General features: G+C 42.1%; 1 protein-coding gene across 1 annotated transcript in view; it reads right to left on the bottom strand.

Annotated features, from left to right (window-relative positions):
• Positions 1–13,538: 13,538 nt before the first annotated feature.
• The window catches only part of SLC43A2 (solute carrier family 43 member 2), a 48,586-nt gene continuing 43,259 nt past the window's right edge, over positions 13,539–18,865 (bottom strand). The window contains exons 11-14 of the mRNA XM_075263935.1: positions 18,313–18,445; positions 18,087–18,160; positions 17,007–17,130; positions 13,539–16,384 (exon numbers count right to left, since the gene is read on the bottom strand). Of these exons, the coding sequence (XP_075120036.1) occupies positions 16,223–16,384; positions 17,007–17,130; positions 18,087–18,160; positions 18,313–18,445 (493 nt within the window). The 3' untranslated portion in view covers positions 13,539–16,222. The remainder of the gene's footprint in view (positions 16,385–17,006; positions 17,131–18,086; positions 18,161–18,312; positions 18,446–18,865) is intronic.

Below are 18,865 nucleotides of genomic sequence, written 5' to 3'. Positions count from 1 at the left end.
GCCCCCCTGGCTAAAGTGTTTGTCACTACAGCTACTGATATGACCCCTGTACTTGTGCAAAAGTAACAGATGGCTGCAGTGTTATAGCATCACTAAAATACTATGTGGGGGCTATAATGCAATATTATTGTGTATAAAATCTGTGCTATATGCAAGGCATAATATGAGCACTAAATGGCACTATCTATGTAAACATTATGTGGTTCCAAGTTGACTGTGATGCCACTATGTGGACATTTCTTATCATTTCTGTGCACCATTTAGGTACTTGTTTAACTCAAGGTGGGCACTATTTGGTACTTTATGGGTAACATATAGCAATGTGTGTGCGCTATGTGGCATTTGTAGGCACCATATGACTGTAAATAAGCAAGGGCAGTTTTCATTTTGACATATATTAATGGACTAGTTTCATTTATTGGTGAAAAAAATATATTCCATCAAAAATATCAGCCAATGTTTAAGTAGGTAAAAAGGGGGCTTTGTTGTTATTGTAGCTATAATAGCTCTATTAATTATGGCCATATAATAAGGGACAATACAATAAGGGGAAAATAAAAGGTCTATTTTTTGCATTGTCCAGAGATTTGCAATCTGCATTTCTTTAGTGATTTGCTGAAAACCTCCTTCTAACCCAGAAAATTTCATTATAAAACTTTGTCTGCCACTGCCGCCATTAGAGATAACTAAGACTAATTAGTTTCGGATTCCGTTCCCCATTCCACTTGGAAAATGGGGGGAGAATGGTCCAACAGGCAGGACTTTTCTAACCGCATTTTCTAAGAGGAAAATCACAGGAAACTTGGCGAACCCTATTTTAGTCTATGAGGTCCGCAGGTTTCCATGGACAGCAGCTTTTTAAGTGTATTGGGATTTTGTTTTGCGGGTCCCCAAGTGGACCCAAAGAATGGAAACCCTGCTGGAGGTGTGAACCTAGTGTAACTAATATGGATTACTACTACTACTACTGATGTGTACAGTCCAATAACATCACTAAAGCCTGTGTTGAATACATATGCATTAAGCTACCTTTTGTAAGGTCTGTAAGAAAATCTAATATTATATAACAGTAATTGCCTATGTAGGGGCGTAACTAGCCCTGCTGGGGCAAACATGGTATAATGTCCTAATATTACAAATATTTTTGGAGTTCACCACCCACAAACTATTATTATAAAGATGACCAAATGGACAAATCCACAGCCCATAATATAAACAGATGAATCAGTATGCCAACAGACGTGAGTACACTGTTTTTATGTTTGTTCACCTCCACTGGGTCTCCAATCATTATAGCCTGGGGTCTAAAGCATAATAATAACAGTTTTGTTTGGACAAGTTAAGGCCCTAATTACAGTTCCCTGCTCCTGCCCACAGCTCCCTATCAGCAATGTCCTGATGCTGTTCAGCACCAGAGATGTAACACAGGACGTACAGGCTCCCTTGAAGGGCTGAAGGGGAAGCAGAGACGGCCATGGCCAGTAGTTTGGTAGGCGAATAGTGTTACCTGCTGGAGAAACTAACAGTTGCTACTGTGCCTATGGAAATGCAATAGTGTCACTGGACCACCAATATGATTTCCGGAAAGGGCTTATGCAGTACTAGACAGGTGGCATGGCTGCAGTACTCAAAAGCTCAATAAGGGTGAGTTCACACTGAGTATACGCCAGCTTATTCTGAACATAAAACACGTTCAGAATCAGCGGCGTATAAAGCAGTTCCATTCATTTCTATGGGAGCCGGCATACGAGCGCTCCCCATTGAAATGAATGGGCTGCTTTTTTTCTCTACGAGCGCTCCCATTGAAGTGAATGGAAAGTGCCCACGTGTACGGCTCGGCATGAGCAGAGCTAGTCGTGTAATGTCAGGACGTATGGCTGCATTGTTAGAACATGGAGGCTTGCTGCAATCATCCCAATCCAGCAGGGGGAGCCAGTTCTCAGCTAGAGACAATAGAGTGACCTGGGAAAGTAGAAGCTGGGGGCACAGGAAGTGGAGGACTCACAGTGTTTCCAGGGGAAGAAGACTACAGTGCTGGAGAGCAGAAGCAGTGTCTGCCAACAGAAAGCAAGAGTGCTGTCATATAGTGACCAGAGCCAAGCAGAACAGCCCAGTGAAACACAGCAGTGCTGAAGCAAACACTGAAGAAGGAGAGCAACACAGAGCAGTGCAAGTAACTGTAGTGCAGAGCACATGTGATAGAAGTGCAGAAAAGACACAGGAGTGTGCAGCCAGCTTCCCCACTGCAATAAGGAGAAAGGTACTACCTTGGAAAGAGACAGAGCATGAGCCCCAGAGGAATCCAGTGCCCTCCAGCAGGATCAGTAAGCAAAGCCCATTGAGAGACTGTAACAAGTGACACAGTGCCACTAAAGCTGTAGCCATACCCCTCCTTTACATACCCAAGTTCTTATAGAGACTATGTCCCTCCAGTATATGATTTACCTGTTGCAATAGTTCAAGAGCCTGTTGCTGTGTTCAAGAATCATAACAAGTAAAGCCGTTCCTGTTTTATTCCGTTGTCTGAGTGAGTTTGTTGCCAGTCACCTGCACCTCTTACAGTCGTACACGCGAGCATTTTCCATTCACTTCAATGGGAGTGCTCGTAGTGAAAAAAGCAGCCCATTCATCTCTATGGGGAGCGCTCGTATGCCGGCTCCCATTGAAATGAATGGGAACTGTTTTATACGCCGCTGATTCTGAACGTGTTTTACGTTCAGAATAAACTGGCGTATACTCAGTGTGAACTCACCCTAAGGGTGTACTCTTTTCATATCAAAGTCAGTATCAGTAGACTATGCTTCTGTTTCCAGTTTTGAGAAAGAAGGAAGTGGAACTGAAAGCAGACCTGGAATACAGACTTTAAACTAGAAATTCTAGACGGTCTGTTTTAAAACCCCTTAAGACTAAGGTTCCACTTTTGTGAGCTGCAGCCAAAAAGTGCTGTGGAAAAAAACATGGCGGAAACACATCACAGTTTTTTCCACAGCACTTTTCACAGAAAGTCCGAAGAGTTTTCCTCTCCAGACTTCTGCTTCAGACATACTGTACTTATACAGACAACTCCAGCGTTTTCGTAAGTATAATTAACACGATGCGATTTACAAAAATGCGACGATTTTTGAATTAGCAGCATGTCCGCTGCAGATATTTCTATGCATTGTGCGGATGGGAGTTTCAAGAATCCTATCCATGTTGCAGGTATTATAAAACATTGCAGTTTTTGCCATGATATTTTCGCCGCGCCAAAATCAATGTGTTTACACTACACACTGCTGAGTGAGGGGGTGAATCACAAAGACTGTGTTTCAAGCAAGAAAGTTTAGAACCCACAGAGGACTTTGCAGGGGAAGGGACAGGAAAATCAAATACTTTTCATCATTAGCATCTGTCAACACAAGGGAATAAGGATTCCTCAAAAGCTATAGAAGAAGTGATCAGTGCAGGAATGAAGCAGTGGTGATATATGAGAGGTGCTGGGGCTTTGGCATCACAGAACTCACATCCATAAAGTAGGACTTCACTTTTCTTTTTAGAGTTGAAGGTGTCCTATCCTAGGAACAACCTCTGTTCATTAACCTAGATCATATCCTCTGCAGGGGCAGGTTTGGTTATAATGCAATCTCACAATTGTGTGGGTCCCTAAAGTTGTGTTAGGGAGCGTTCACACTACCGTTGGTGTCCGACATGTAGTGTCTGCTCCTAGTGTCCGCTCAAAATCTGTCACGGACATTAGGAGTGGACACTAGATGTGTCCGTGACACCTGTCATTCACTTGAATGGGCATCGGGTGCGTTCTTTTGCACTCCGTGCCCGTCCTTCCCTGTCCGCAAGAGAAGATGTCCGACTTCTCAAGCGGACAGAAAAACCCTGCATGTGGGGGCCATAAACGGGGGCTATCTACCATGTGAGGGCTATAAAAGGGGGCAATGTAGTGTGAAGGGACCATAAAAGGTGGCAATATACTGTGTGGCACTAGTAAAATATGTGGGGCAGTAAAGAGGTTACTTTGTGGTAGCCAATAAAAGGAGATTTTTGACCTGCAAGTGGGTGGCTGATCCATTAAAGAAACGGTTTGGCCCATTCATAATTTATCTTGGTGCACATCAATAAGAAATGTGCCCCAGTGTTTTTATAGTATATACCTAATGCAAGATTGTTGTGTTTCCATTGGATAATATATTGTTACATGCAATGGACCTTTGGGTCACATGTTCCAGTTATGCAGGTCCTGGAGCTGAAAAGAACAGAGTGTAGAGGATGCTGTGGTAGGTGTCCGAGCTGGTATTATCAGAAAGAAGATCTCCGCACTCCAGAAATTAATAGTAGGCCTGGTTCACATCTGCATTTGATATTCCCCCTGAACGGAATACTGAACGCATTGACAAGCGGTGAACAATGAAAATACACAGACCCCATAGGACTATAACGGGGTTCATGTGTTTTCCGCACAGTGTCCGCATGGAACATGTGGAGAGAAAAGTACTTCATGATCGACTTTCCTCTCCGTATGACTCGTGAGGACACCGTGTGGAAAATACGTGGACCCCATTATAGTCTATGGGGTCCGTGTGTTTTCATTGCTCACCGCTTGTCAATGCATTCAGTATTCCATTCGAGGGGTCCCCATGCAGACTCCCCAAACAGAATACTGAATGCAGATGTGAACCAGGCCATATTCAATTTTTATTGAATACCATTTATATTTTTGTATTAGGACATTTTGGTCATCAGATGTTGGATGCATGGTGGCTACTGAACATAGAGGAGAAGAACAGAAGCAAGTTCTTGTAATGTCCAGACCTCAACCCAATTGAAATGCTGAGGTAGGACTGTGAGAGAGCAATGTATGAACCAATGCCAAACCTCCATGAACCGAAGCAAAATTGTAAAGAAGAGTGGGCCAGAATTTTTCACAATGATATAGAAAATGACTTCAAGGGTTTGCTACTAAAGATGGTTCTACAAGTTATTGGACTTAGCTTTTCACACATGGCTATTCCATTTTGGGTTAATTTTTGTTATATCTGAGGTTGTGCTCTCCTAATATAAGAACCTGTAAGGACCAGATGTTTCTTTTTAATGTCCTTTCGTATAAAATCTGTTATACTTATATATAAGACAGGTGAGGTCAATAAAGGCTGGAGAAACTCCACATGGTAAAAGGGCTTACAAAACAAGTCAATGTCCACAAACTCTAGCCGGTCATGACTCTCCTTGAGTAAATACTTGTATTTCCCAGGAAGTATTGGGCCTGGAGCTTATTATTATGTGTTGTGCTGTTCCTCTGTTGTTCCTCCTGAATATTTATGAATACTTTGACAACAGACTGTTACCATTCACCTTGTCCAAACGTTGTACCCATACACCATCTGATAGAAGCAACAGCATGGACCCAGGTACAACTGGTAATGCCAAGATTTCCATATATTCATAGATTTTTAGGTGTAATATCAGAGGAACAGCACAGAAAGGCAAGTCAGTATTAAACGGTGTAAATGCATTAAAATAACATTGCATAGAAGTGCAATATAACTACCGTATATACTTGAGTATAAGCCGAGTTTTTCAGCACAGTTTTTGTGCTGAAAAAGTCCCCTTTGGCTTATACTCGAGTCAGGGAGTAAAAGTCGAGTGAGGGGTTAAAGCACATGGACCCCATAGACTATAATGGGGTCCGTGTGCTTGCCGTGGCAAGCACACGGACCCCATTAGGGAGCCTTCACACGATGTAGTGCTGCGCTCATTCTGATCATAAAAACACGTTCAGAATGAGCGCGTAAAAAGCAGCTCCCATTGACTTGAATGGGAGCCGGCATACGTGCACTCCCCATTGAAATCAATGGGAGGCTTTTTTCCCTATGCTTTCAATGTATTATACTCACGTACCTAGGAGTGCTTGATGCAGCCGGCGTCTCCTCTTCATTAGCTGGGATCACAGTGCGCAGGACGTCTGCTACGTCTCAGCGTAGGAGGCGCATGATGTCATCACATGGCGCCTCCCACACAGAGAAGCAGACGTGTTGTCTGTCTTCTCTGTGTCTACAGCAACACGGCATTAGTTTTAAATAGATCAGTATCTTACAGACGCCGATCTATTTAACAGCGCAGCCACTATCAGGAGGGGCGGTATATAATAATGGTCTGGAGCAAATCACGCAGACCAGAGCTCCTCTATGCTGCCCCCCTTCCCCCCCCCCAATGGTGCCGCCTGAGGCCGTCACCTCACGTCGCCTTATTAGAGGTGCGGCCCTGCCTGTGAGCCTGACAGTCTTCGCTGCCCAAGGCCCGAGGCCTAGAAGTTACAAGCCACCGCCGCAAGAAGAGGAGGAAGAGGACGCTGCTGACGAAGATGGAGGCGGCGCTGGAGAGAGTTCTCTCACAGCAATGGGGACGCCCCCAGTTCTGTTCGCATACCGAGAAGAACTGGGATTGTAAGCAAATGGCTGCACGGAGAAGACAACGAAAGGTAGAAGAATAGCCTTTCTTAAGGCTATTCCAACATGGTACCTAGAAAAAATTGCGTGTCAGTGATAGGATCCCTTTAAAGGGATTGTCCAGGATTTGGAACCATTCACTTGTCCCCATCACTCCATTATCCAGTCCCATTTTTGTTTTCCTCATGCCCTGGGGCTCGCAGCACCAGAAGCCGTGAGACTCACATAACCACTGAGACCAATCATTGGCCCCAGTGGTCGTTGATAAGAAACCATTGATGTACATGAGGGACATCACTGGTCCCTCTCTAGCAACCACAGCGGTCATGTGAGCCTCATGGACTTTGGTGCTGAAAGATTCAGTGTTTGAGAGAATTGAGAGTGGGACCGGACAATGGGGTGCCAGGGATAGATGGGTATATCCCTGTGGGTGCTCCAAATTTTCTACAACTCCATTAAAGAAATGGTACTCAAAAATATTACTGCTTTATGGGTACATATCTGATGTTTCCACTAGGTGGCAATAAAGTGCTAAGAAATCAGGGATTGCGCTGTGCAGAGTTTTCCTGTGCGTGAGGTCATATTGTCTGCACGGCAAGAAAATGTGCTGCTTTAGACTTAATTTTTGCAATAATCAGCTCTTCTCGCTTCTTTTTATTGTATAAATTGTTTCTCCCTCTTCATAAGGGAAGTTAGATTTTCCTTGTAGTTTCCCTTTTAGTGTCTTGTATAGATTATAGTTTATGCATGTGTATGTATGTATACATGGACAGTATGCAGTACTCACAACAGTTACACACCTACCTTACATACCACTCACATCTCATACATACCTGTAAACCAACAGAAAACATAATTGTCTAAGGCTAAGTTCACACCTGCGCCCGGTTTCCGTTCTGGGATTCCGTTTCCCATTACGCTTGTAAAATGCATGAAATTCTGCAAGCAGCGATTCCCCTTCCCCTATGGGGTCTGCAGGTAACCGCTTTTTAAGCAGACTGGGTTTCCGTCTTCTGGGTTCCTAAGCGGACCTGAAGAACGGAAACCCGAGTGGAGGTGTGACCCTTGCATCAGACTACAAATAGTAAATACGTTTTCCCAAAGACCATTTGATATTTGCTATTAATGGCGTGTGAAGCTTTGCATTATATGTGGCTTCTATGTCACTGCGTCTATGTACTTTGTAACATTGGTGAAGTTATTTCTGTGTACAATGTTCTCAAGTGTGACTTGTTGACTGCACAGAGTGTAATGGAGAGGAAGCTTAGGACACTGTGTACATTGTAACTATTAGATCATGTTATTTCCTTGAAAAGTATTCTCAGATAACACACCCTAGTAGGTGCAAAGTCTAGGCCAGAGGAGTTCAGTCTCTGTACATTGGCCTTTCTCTGCTTCCTTTATCAGTCAGTATAGTTATATGACAATAGATAGTTCACCGCCCCAATGACTTACTGACATAAGCTGTTAGTAGGGGAGTGTACGGTGCACAGATCGACGTGCATATAAAGTCTGTCTTTAAGGGGTTTTCCAAGACTAAATCATTGATGGCCATAAATGTTTAATAGGCGCCGCTTCAACCCAGGATCTTCTCTGATCAGCAGAAAGTGTAGCCAGGAATACAAGCCTAACCTGGCACTGTCCATGGCACTTATATCATGAAAAGAGCTGAGATATGTACCAGACGCAGTAACACATACGGCTAAGGGGTATGGAATATTGTCAAATAACCAGATACCTATTTCAAATAAAATCCTAAAACCCTGCAGTTCTCACTGTCTATTAAGCCTCATGGTAGTCTGACACTTCCTGCTCTGTTGAGAACATTCTTTGTGACTTTATTCTTCTTAAAGGGGTTGTCCCATCACAAGGATCCTATCTATACTGCTTGTTAATGTGGATGTAAGACTTTTCTAAATACATTGCTTCAGCAAAACTGCTTTATTTGTCCACTATCTTACTTTATTCAATTCATTGTTGACACAGCCCTTGACTTATCTGCTCAAAAGTCAAGTGATGTATCTGCTACTCTCAGGGGGAGGGAGGAGGGGCTAAGTGCAGGGGAGCCAGCCTGTGTTTCTAGCTATTCCTGTGTCTACACCACGTGACCTAGGTCCTGCTATCAGATAGAGGAGAGGAGCTGCTTTCATTTCTTCTGTTCTCCCAGTTATCAGGCTAGCTAACTCATTTGTGTTCATTATGGCAGAGACAGGTAGTCTCTGTATGTAACACAGAATGGAGTTGCTGCTGCCTGTACTTCATAGTCCAATATGGGTGGGCAGAGCTACATGCTAATTTGGGTGGAGCTAAATGGCAGGTTGCATGTGAAACCCCGCCCACCAAATGATGCAAGAAACCAGGAAGAAAGAAGATTTTACAGCAGTGAAGACTGGTGAGTATGCGGCGTGGGAATACCCCTTTAATGGCTAAGACTCATTTCCATCATGTATTTAGCATCCATTTAGCCAGATTTGTTTTCATCTGTTTCCATTTGGTTTTGGATTCTTTAAAGAGATCCACTAAATGGATGCTAAAAACATCATGTGAATGGCCCTTTATTTGTGAATTTCACATCAAGTAGGAAACCATATAATTTTTCCATGTATTATGACCTCAGTGACCATTTTGGGGGTTCACACCTCTGAAAAGCCTCAGTAAGTGTGATATTCTGGATAATGTGAATAGTTTAGTTGATTTTTACTAAATCACATTTTTTGTTTTACTTTTACTTGCTCTGTTGTCTTGACAGCTGGCAGGGTCCACCATCCGTGAGTTGTGATGAGACCTTTACAGCACACTCCCCTGACTACCAGAAGTCAACCTTCTGTTAGAGGAGTTTTCTAGGATCACTACACTGAGGTCCTGTCCTTAGATGCAGATCAGTGGTGGGGGTCAAAATCATAGCACCCCTGCTGATCAGCTGTGTGAGGGCTCTCATGCAAATAAAGTGAACAATGCTCTAATACCCAATGCAGCCTCTACGGAGTATACACTGCTCCTTTACACAATGATTGACAATTCCAAATTGGTATAGCTCACTATACTGAAGTCTTGTCTTTAGATGCAGAATGGTGGGGGCTCAAATTATTGTACCCCTGCTGATCAGCTGTGTGAGGGATCTAATGCAAATAAAGGGAACAACATTCTAATGCCCAACCCAGCTTCTACCAAGTGTACGCTGCTCCTTTACACAATGATTGCCAATCCTAATTTTAAGAGTTCTCATGAATATTGGAGAAGGCATGCTGTTGTATTTCTGCATGACAAATACTTGTATGTGGCAGCCATTTACACCCCCTCTGCACACCAATAAAAATATACGTACTGCCTATTCAAGCATACATGCTTACGGTGGAGTCAGGCAGAGTTGTAACTAGCAGCCCCCAGTGCAAAATCTGCTTAAGGACTCCCGTCCACCATGTTTTATTTATATTACTGGTGTATTCATATGTGGCAGAGGGGCCTTTTAGGGCCTCGTCTATGAACCATTTGAATTATTAGTATGTAATGTTAAATTTCTCCTGTAATCTACCTATGGCTAAGGGCCAGCATTGTGGAAAAAGAGTGGAAAAAAGGCTGCATTTTATGGTATCAGCAAAGTCGTTGAGATTCTGGTTAATCTCATCCACACATTGGAACCCAAAAAAGCTGTTTTGAGAAATGCAGGATGTTTATCCCAGTTGCAGAATAGCGAGCAAAAACTACTGTGGAAAAAAAGCATTTTCACTGAGCTTTTTTCTTATGAGTTTTTAGCTGCGATTACTACATGGGCCTTAGCCTTAAAGGGGTATTCCCATGTCCCTTACTCACCAGTCTTCGCTGCTGCAAAGACTTCTTTCTTCCTGGTTTTTTACGTCAATTGGTGGGTGGGGTTTCATATGCAAAGCCATACTGTCTGACTACCTCAGTTTAGCTCCGCCCCCAAATTTATGTGTAGCTCCGCCCACCACATAGCGTGATCCTATGGGACGACTGAAGGGCCTGTGATGTCATCAAAGGTCCTATAACACTTGGATTTAGCTTGTTCTATATAGAGTCCAGGTCCTTTAGCCCACTAGAATTTAGCCTGTTTTATATAAGAAAGCAGCACTCATTTCCCCCCTCCTTTATCTGAGAGCAGGAAGCTAGGTCACAGGACACAGACACAGGAACAGCTGCAGACACAGGCTCGCTCCCGTACACTTAGCCCCTCCTCCCTCCCCCCTGAGAGCAGGAAGCTACATCACATTTGGTCACATTGACATTTGAGCAGATAATCCCAAGGGCCATAGAAACGCAGTGTCAACAATGAAGTGAATAAATTAAGATAGTGGACAAACAAAGCAGTTTTGCTGAAGCAGTGTATTTAGGAAAAGTCTTAAATCTACATTAACAAGCAGTATAGATAGGATCCTTGTGATGGGACAACCCCTTTAAAGCATAATTTGAAGACATTGCATAGGACTTAAATAAGGGATTTCTATCATATTGTCCATGTTATAGGTCTGGTTTTCTTCATTCAATTGTATGGAACTGAGCTACAATACCAGAAATAGCTTTGGCACACTTGGTGTTGTTTATTTAAAAAGAAAAAAAATAAACCTCATCATGTTTTTTTTGTAATTCTCAAAACTCCTTTAGTCTAAGCCCCCATGTACCAGGCCGCAGCCAAAAAGGAAAAAATGTGGCAGAAACGTGTCGCAGTACCGCTTTTCACAGAAAGTCCACAGAGATTTCCTCTGCAGACTTTCTGATTTGATTATACCTATATGGAAGACGCCATTGTTTCCGTAGGTATGATTATGCTGCAATCTTAAAAAATGCAACGGTTTTTGGAATCACATTCCCACCGATGATATTTTTCTGCAATGTGTAGATGGGATGGTGCTTACACTACGTGAGGTCCCAGCCTTAAGATAATGGCTCTCAATTACTTATTGTACTGAAATGTATAATAGCGCGTTTTGTGTCCAATTTTTGTCAAGATTGACTATATAAATCTGGAAAAAAATGACATTGAAATCCTTCCTAAAATAAGATTATGATTTTGTATGAAGCAGTAAAGTGATTCTTAGTTTATCGTCTCAGCAGAAACAATGGGACCTCTTGTAAGTGAATGATGTTTGTTTTACAAAATAATAAGAATTATGGGCTAAGCTGCTGGCGGCTTGTGAGCATGTGATCACCCGAGTACAGGCAAATCAATGCCATATGGAAGATCCCAACACCAAGACAACAGAAGGGTCTATGCTAGGAAATGTCTGTTAGTCTCTGCTTATTTGGTCCCATAGTCAGTTTTATCTCTAGACTGCGGGAACAATGTCAGATTCATTTATAATGATCTTCTAGGAACATATGGTGGAGGATTCCAAAAGAAACTCTTCATTTTGCCAAATGATATTTCTCAGCAAAGAGCACAGTTACTATACATATGACAGTTACTACATTTTATGAGCTGGCGCACAAGTGTGTGAAGGTAGGTATCAGTGGCGTAACTAAAGTCTTGTGGGCCCCAGCGCAGTCTTTTGTCCGGGGCCCCCTACCTCATCCCTACAGTGAATTCTTGGTAGTGATGGAGATGGGTACTTAGGAGTTTAATCCACTTTAGTGTGGTTAGGGTAATCTGTGGGTCTCCTTGGCTTAGGGGCCAGATGGAAACTGCAATCTCATTACTGATGCCAGTGCTTATGGGCCCCCTAAGGCTCCTGGGCCCCAGTGCGACTGCACCCCCTCAAGTTGCGCCCCTAGTAGGCATTGATTTTTTAGAAAACCAATGTGTGACTGCTGTTCCCTTGTGTTCTACATTGGTTATTTATGGTATTCTGCATCATTATAGAGACTGTTGTGTTTCTCTTATGAAGCCTGGCATTTTTACTGGACAAAATAGTGCACGTTGCTGCATTTGAGATGAAATCTGGAATTAATTTAACCATTTTTGGAGTAAAAAATGTATCACATATTTTGCAAATTTGGTTGAGAATTGACTGTACTGACAAAGAAAATACAAACCTGTGTGTTTGTTACAACTGGCCGCATAGTTTGCAGGTGAACCATCAGTTTTCTGATAAAATTATCGGGCCAATTAATTTAAAAACTGTAGTGGCCGCATTGAATCCCCCTTGTGGCCACACCCTTACACACATAGATTTGAGTTCCCAAGCAGACAAATTGATCACCTGTATTTGGACACTGAAGCATAGTAAAAAAGTGATATAAACTGGAATATGATAGACTAACAGGCAGGTTCAGACAGACACAGGTAAATCCCCTGGTTTGTCCCTGAGCCATGGTGGCCCTCTATCGAGGGGGATACTGTGCCACCATGGCTCAGGGACAAACCAGAGGATTTACCTGTGAGTCTGTCTGAATCTGCTCTGCGCCAATTGAGTAAGGGGTGGGGGGACCCCTTGCACAACTGGCGCAGAGCATAGAACACTGACTGCAGTTTATCCAGGTAGGCAGAATACAGGACCTCTACCACCCTCTACATCCATACAATAAACAGGGAGAGGTACCCTTGTTCAAAGAGAGAGCTGTTCAATAGGCTGCAGTAAGCTGTGCACTGTGTGCAGGCCTCCAGCTCCCTGGTGCACTGCTCTAGCAAACCTGTGCAGTGGGAGTTGATCCTCTCATTGCTATGATGTCACCCATCCTACTTAAGCAGTAAGACCCATGGTTCAGGAGCTGAAGGCCCGTCCAACTACTTGAAGGTAAGTGCACCAACTACATCATTAGCGTATCACTTACAAGTGTTTTTTCTCCAAATCTAGAAAAGTGACATACATAAGAACCATATGTAACATATCATTGTACTACATACTCTGTAAGGTGGTGGTAGAGGTGAAATATGTTTGGGGAAGGTGGTAGACTGTCTTAAATAAATTACATCTTCTGCCCTTTATGTGCCCGAAACTCAAATGTGCATCAGTTTTTGGCATAACATAACAATTTGCCCCCTCCTGCTAAGCCTCACCCCATTTTCTGGTGTAAAAGTTTTGATAAAATCCCCCATTGGCACCTATGTAACTATCCTGTACAGTTCATCACATGCCCCTCGTTTCACATGGTACATGTTGTATATATGTATAGTATATGTAAAGAAGGAAGAAGCTTGAGAAGTGATTGATTATAAAAAAGGGTTTATTTTTTTAGATTTTTTTTATAGTAACAACAAGCACTGTATGTAGAATGTACAGGCACAATAAATACCCACTCATGAGAGCTTACAATCTTTTTGCACCTGAGGCACTGAGAGATACAGTGATTTGCTCAAGGTTGCACATTGCCGGCCTTACTGCTTCCAAATAGAGATGGAATATCAAGGTGTCTTCTCCTGAAGGCCAGCTCAGTACTAGACATAGGGGGGAAATGGTATATTGCTTTTGTGCTCTATGTCCCCCATGTTGTCACATAACCACTCTGCTTGCAGTTCTGGAAAAATACTGGTGCTTCCCTGTGGTACCACTCATCAAGTTTAACACAATCGTTCTCTTGATACTTTCTGACACTGCTAGAACAAAGGAGCAGGAGAAGACACTAAAACGCACCTGTTACTGACTAATAGAGGAGTCTGACATATTACTAGTATTCAGTATACAGATCCAGCAGAGACAATAGCTCCTGCCTCAGTAATGATGATCTGTAAGGTGTCGGAACGGGAATAACTGTTTCACCTTGAGGAGAACCCAAAGTTGACATAGGGAGTCTTAGGGGTCAGGGAGTACTCCCTGGTAAAAAAGGGAATCCAAATTAGCTCTCATCCAGGAGTTCATAAACTGATAGGTGGCATCAGGGAGCAGCTTTTGTCATCTTAGATGAGACCCAATAATATGGGGGTGACAGGTGCGCCCTAATATTTTTACCTGGTCTACTCATTAGAATCTGGAGTGCCAATATATCGGTTCTAAAGAAATTATTTTTTCATTGCATTTTCATCTTTACCTAATCATTGTCGAATGCTTTGAACATGATCAGTAATGGAAAAGCCTCTGGGGACTTTTCAGCTATCCTCCATTACAAAACAGTGGCTATGGATGTGTATTAATGCTGAATGGTTCTTCTTTGTCTTGAAGAAAACATGAACATATTGAAAAAAGGAAATACTAACATAATCAATATACTTTGTGTGCAACAAGTCATTGGTAGACCTGATAGTAGTAGTAATGTCTCATACACCCTGTTCTGCACAACAACCGGTTCATTGGGATGATGGGAGAGTTACACTAAAGACTCACAGAGGGGTGCACTGGAGTGAGGTAACGGTTAATCCTCAAATACAATGGAGGACACCTATGAAATTGTACACCCGGCATCTGAGTATCAGTATAGCAGATGATGAGAGAATTTGTCACAAAATAAAAGTATGTATTTGGCTGCACTTTGTATAGCAATTCTCATAAATGTCCCCCAAAATATAAGAAATAAGAAAAAAATATCACACAATGGAAAGTATAGAGAACAAAAAGACATACAGAAATTTGCAACGAGATCAAGGAATAATGCAATAACAGCAAATAAAATAAAAAATAGAAAGAAAAATGTAGCACGCCTCAATTATATCAGCCGGAGTGATTATAAGAAGAAAAATCAACATAGGGAAGATAGACATTGGCTTTCTGCTTCACCACGCTCAGTGGATTTGGTTGTCAAAATGTTTTGGAGATAAAGGTTTGTGACAAGGAGTTTCTCCAGCTCCATTCATCAGAAAGCAATTCACACAAACAATTCTATGTCCAAATATAAAAATACTTAACTATATCATGCAAGGAACATAAAACATCATAGTCATATTAGTAATTAAAAAAAAAGGTGAAACAGACATAGATATTGCTTAGAACACAGACTAGAAATCAGAGACTCCCCTGGATGCTGCAACCCGGCTTCATGACTAGTCGGCTGGGCGTCATAGAAGAAGGGGTGCAACAACCAATAGGGGGCCCCTTTCCTGGCTTGTGGGTATTGGCCAGGTTTTCGGATATTATGGCACAACAATTATATATGCATCACAACAGAGTTTATTCTCATCACCTATTTTGACATAGAGGATGGATACATTATCCCTTTTAAAGTGATATGCCTGCCTTTGTCTACTATAACTATATATGGAAAGCAGCAAGTTCCATTAGTGCAGAGAGAAAGAAAGTTCAATGAACAGGCGCATACTCTCCATTATGATGCACCATAAACCGCAGGCATCATGCTGCAGGATACTGACAAACACTTCCATGGTGTGGGAATTCTCTGTTGTGTTTCCTGCTGTGTGGATTCTACAATACCCATTCAGGAATGCCCCAGGGATGCAGTTTATCTGGTATTGCCATTTGCACAACAGGCATCATCAGAGCCAGATATCATGCTAACTGGATCATCATAGAAGTAATCGTGTGTAGAATGATAAATCCTGCTACCACTCTGCTGAGCACCCAGAAGAAGAAATCCAGACGACAGGGAATAATCTCCAGCCTTATGGCAAGTTAGTCCAGTGCATCTCATGTCACCCAAAGTTACTGCAGAAGTAGGCATCCCTTACTTAAAGGAAGAAGAATCACTTCTATTAACCCGGGTTTGCCTTATTCCCCATAGTACAGGATGAACTTTGGATTTTCTTGTGTAGTAGGAATCATTGGGTTTCTATGACAGAGAGATTCAGCCTCCTGTTCGGAAAAGAAGGTTGGTTCACAGGCGGGAGGCTGGAATTTAAAATATGTCCTAAGATGGTGACTTGTTATGCTGGAGTGATGCCTTTCCAGAGAGTGTGTGGAAAGGAACATTTGGAGGATACAGGCCTGGCAACTACCTGGCATCATTTAGACAAAGGCTTCATGATCAGGAGTGCCATTTATTTTCAGATACAGTTTAGAGTCTTCAATCTTCTGTTTCCTCTGGCGTTCCAGGCTGCGCTTGAAGAAGATGAGGTAGAGTGGGAGGCAGAAGCCAAACATGCTTATGGCCAGCAGTCCAACATTGACCTATCATTCAAGCAAAATCAGTTAGAGAGGTAACAAAGACACATGACTTACATGATCATTTAAGCTGGCCAATACATTAGATTAATAGTAGCCAAACCCAATAATTTCTTTGTATAGGGATCTCCGGACTATCACCCAATAAACAAATTTATCATGATTGCGTTGTTGGATCTCAACATGCCCGATCCTTTAGTTCTCACTGGAGATAAATCACTATCGAAGTCGTCTAGCATTGACTTACTCCACCTTTCCAATTCAATACACATGAACTGCTGGGACAAAGCCAGTGTATATGTCTATTAGAGGCCGTGAGGAGTAGCTAATGGCTGAACGAATGTTACAGCTAACTGAAGCTTTATACTGAGTTCATACAGAATTTTTTGGCCCGGATTTTGACGCAGAAGCCGCCTCAGAATCCGCCTACAAAAAATGCCTCCTGCGGCATTCTGCTCCGGATTAGGCACAAGTGAATGGGCCTAGTGGGCAGGGAGTCTTGTGCCGTGGAATCCACATCTTTTTTTCTGCGTGCCAGATGACAAAAACAACATCTGACTATATGCCACTGTATTCTACCACTGTTCTGCTGTAGTTTTATAGTCATAGACATTAAACAAATCCTTACCCAGAGTGGATCCCCGTTCAAGGGTCCCATCATAGCCAAGAAGAGAGGCTGCTGAAGCAGTGCAAAAAGAGCACTAACAAGAGACTGAAGTCCTGTCAAACTGCCAAAATGTGTTGAAGGATATCTGTAGAAAATCAACATAAATATTCTAAAATATATACAATTAAATGTTATAGAGTTTAATTCACATTAGCATAAACAGAGCACGTGTTCTCTGACTATAGAATCAAGTCAGGTATAGAAGTTCTTGGTGATATCACTGGTTGATAAGAAGCAATACGATGATGTCATGTTAAGATGCCATCTTGGTGTACTACTGATGAAACGGCTTACAACAACATGTGTGGCCTTGTCTTATCATTTCCAGCCATGTTGCCTTTGTAAAGTGAATATTCTCTTTTGTAATGATAGGTTAAATGTAATTTAGATGTTGTTTCTGGTCACAACAATATTAAGGAAAGTGTTTTTAGGATTATTGAAACGGAAAACAAATCTTTTGTGTCAAATCATTGTTTTGTACATGTATGGCAAGAGCTGAAATCCCTATGACCAATGTAATAATTATTTATTGTATAATCCTCAATGAGTAAATCTATAAATCTATAAAGGCATCATCTATCCACATATTTGGTGACAAGAGCCTGATCACTTGGGGTCTCGCCACTGAAACCCCCACTGATCACAAATAATTGGGAGTCCATTGCCCCCTATTTGAATAAAGCAGCATGTGATCCTGGGAATGACAGAGCTAACCATGTGCGTTCCATCTCTGCTGTAATCGTCTGTGTGAATGGTGGAGCTGGATCTCCAATGATCAGACATTTGTCACTATGCTAAGAATAGATAATAGCTGTTGATTCCACGACAACCGTATTAGTAAAGTGCAAGTAACACTAGGTTCACACTAGCGTTTGAGTCTCTGTACGAAATGACGTCCCACATTCCATTTAAAATTGGTGGAAAGAAGGGTCCTGCAAGGAGGACTTTTCTCTCTGATGTCTATGAAGGATGGAAACCTGAACGCTAGTATGAACCTGGCATCAACCAAAAAACATACCACAGTGTATTACAGGTACTTACACAGCAGCATAGAGTCCACCCACGGCAGAATGGATGAATCCTCTCACTATTGTGTGCAAAATAAAAGACAGAATCTGTGGAAGAAAGCATAATACAGATGTCATTACAAAGCTCTATTGTGACGAGTGGAACATAAAACAATACTCATTTATTAGAAAAGAGCAGGTGGAACAACGGCATGAACTATACGATGGAAACTCCGGAGGGGCTGTGTGATCTAACGTACCTGTAATGGCAGGTTAGGGATGAGACATGTGATTCCAAATCCCACTAATAAAAAGTTGGTAAAAGCAAAGGCCCTTGTGGCATTTGTGATCTTCTGTATCTGCCGATCTGGTTTTTTCTTTTTCTTTGCATCTCTGCAGAAATAAAGAAATTGACAAAATTAACTAAATGTTATATTATAATGTGGGTATGAAGTACAGTAAAGTGTCTAAAACCACTTTCAGAATACTGAACCAAATGTTGACTACCATGGGAGGTGGAATTTATCATTCTTTTTACAGCAGAAATCGGCATTAAAATGTCATTGAAGCATGGCAAACGTTGTGCATAAAATTTTGACTTTTGGACTTTCAGTTGTCTTAAAATGCCAAGATTATGAAAACTTTGGGCATGCTGGAGCGTGGGTGGGGTGTGGCCTTCTGCAGATCGGCAGATTTATTATAATTTACGCCAGAAACTGGTATAATTTACAGCTCAAGTCTATGTCAACTCCCAACTGGCATCTATTTGAGTTTCTGGTTCATGAAGGGCAATAGCTGTGCCTAATTCATTAC

This window comes from Leptodactylus fuscus, chromosome 2, assembly GCF_031893055.1.
Source record: "Leptodactylus fuscus isolate aLepFus1 chromosome 2, aLepFus1.hap2, whole genome shotgun sequence".
Taxonomy (NCBI): domain Eukaryota; kingdom Metazoa; phylum Chordata; class Amphibia; order Anura; family Leptodactylidae; genus Leptodactylus; species Leptodactylus fuscus.
Note: the sequence above shows the minus strand (reverse complement) of the source record. Positions and strands in the feature narration are given on the sequence as shown.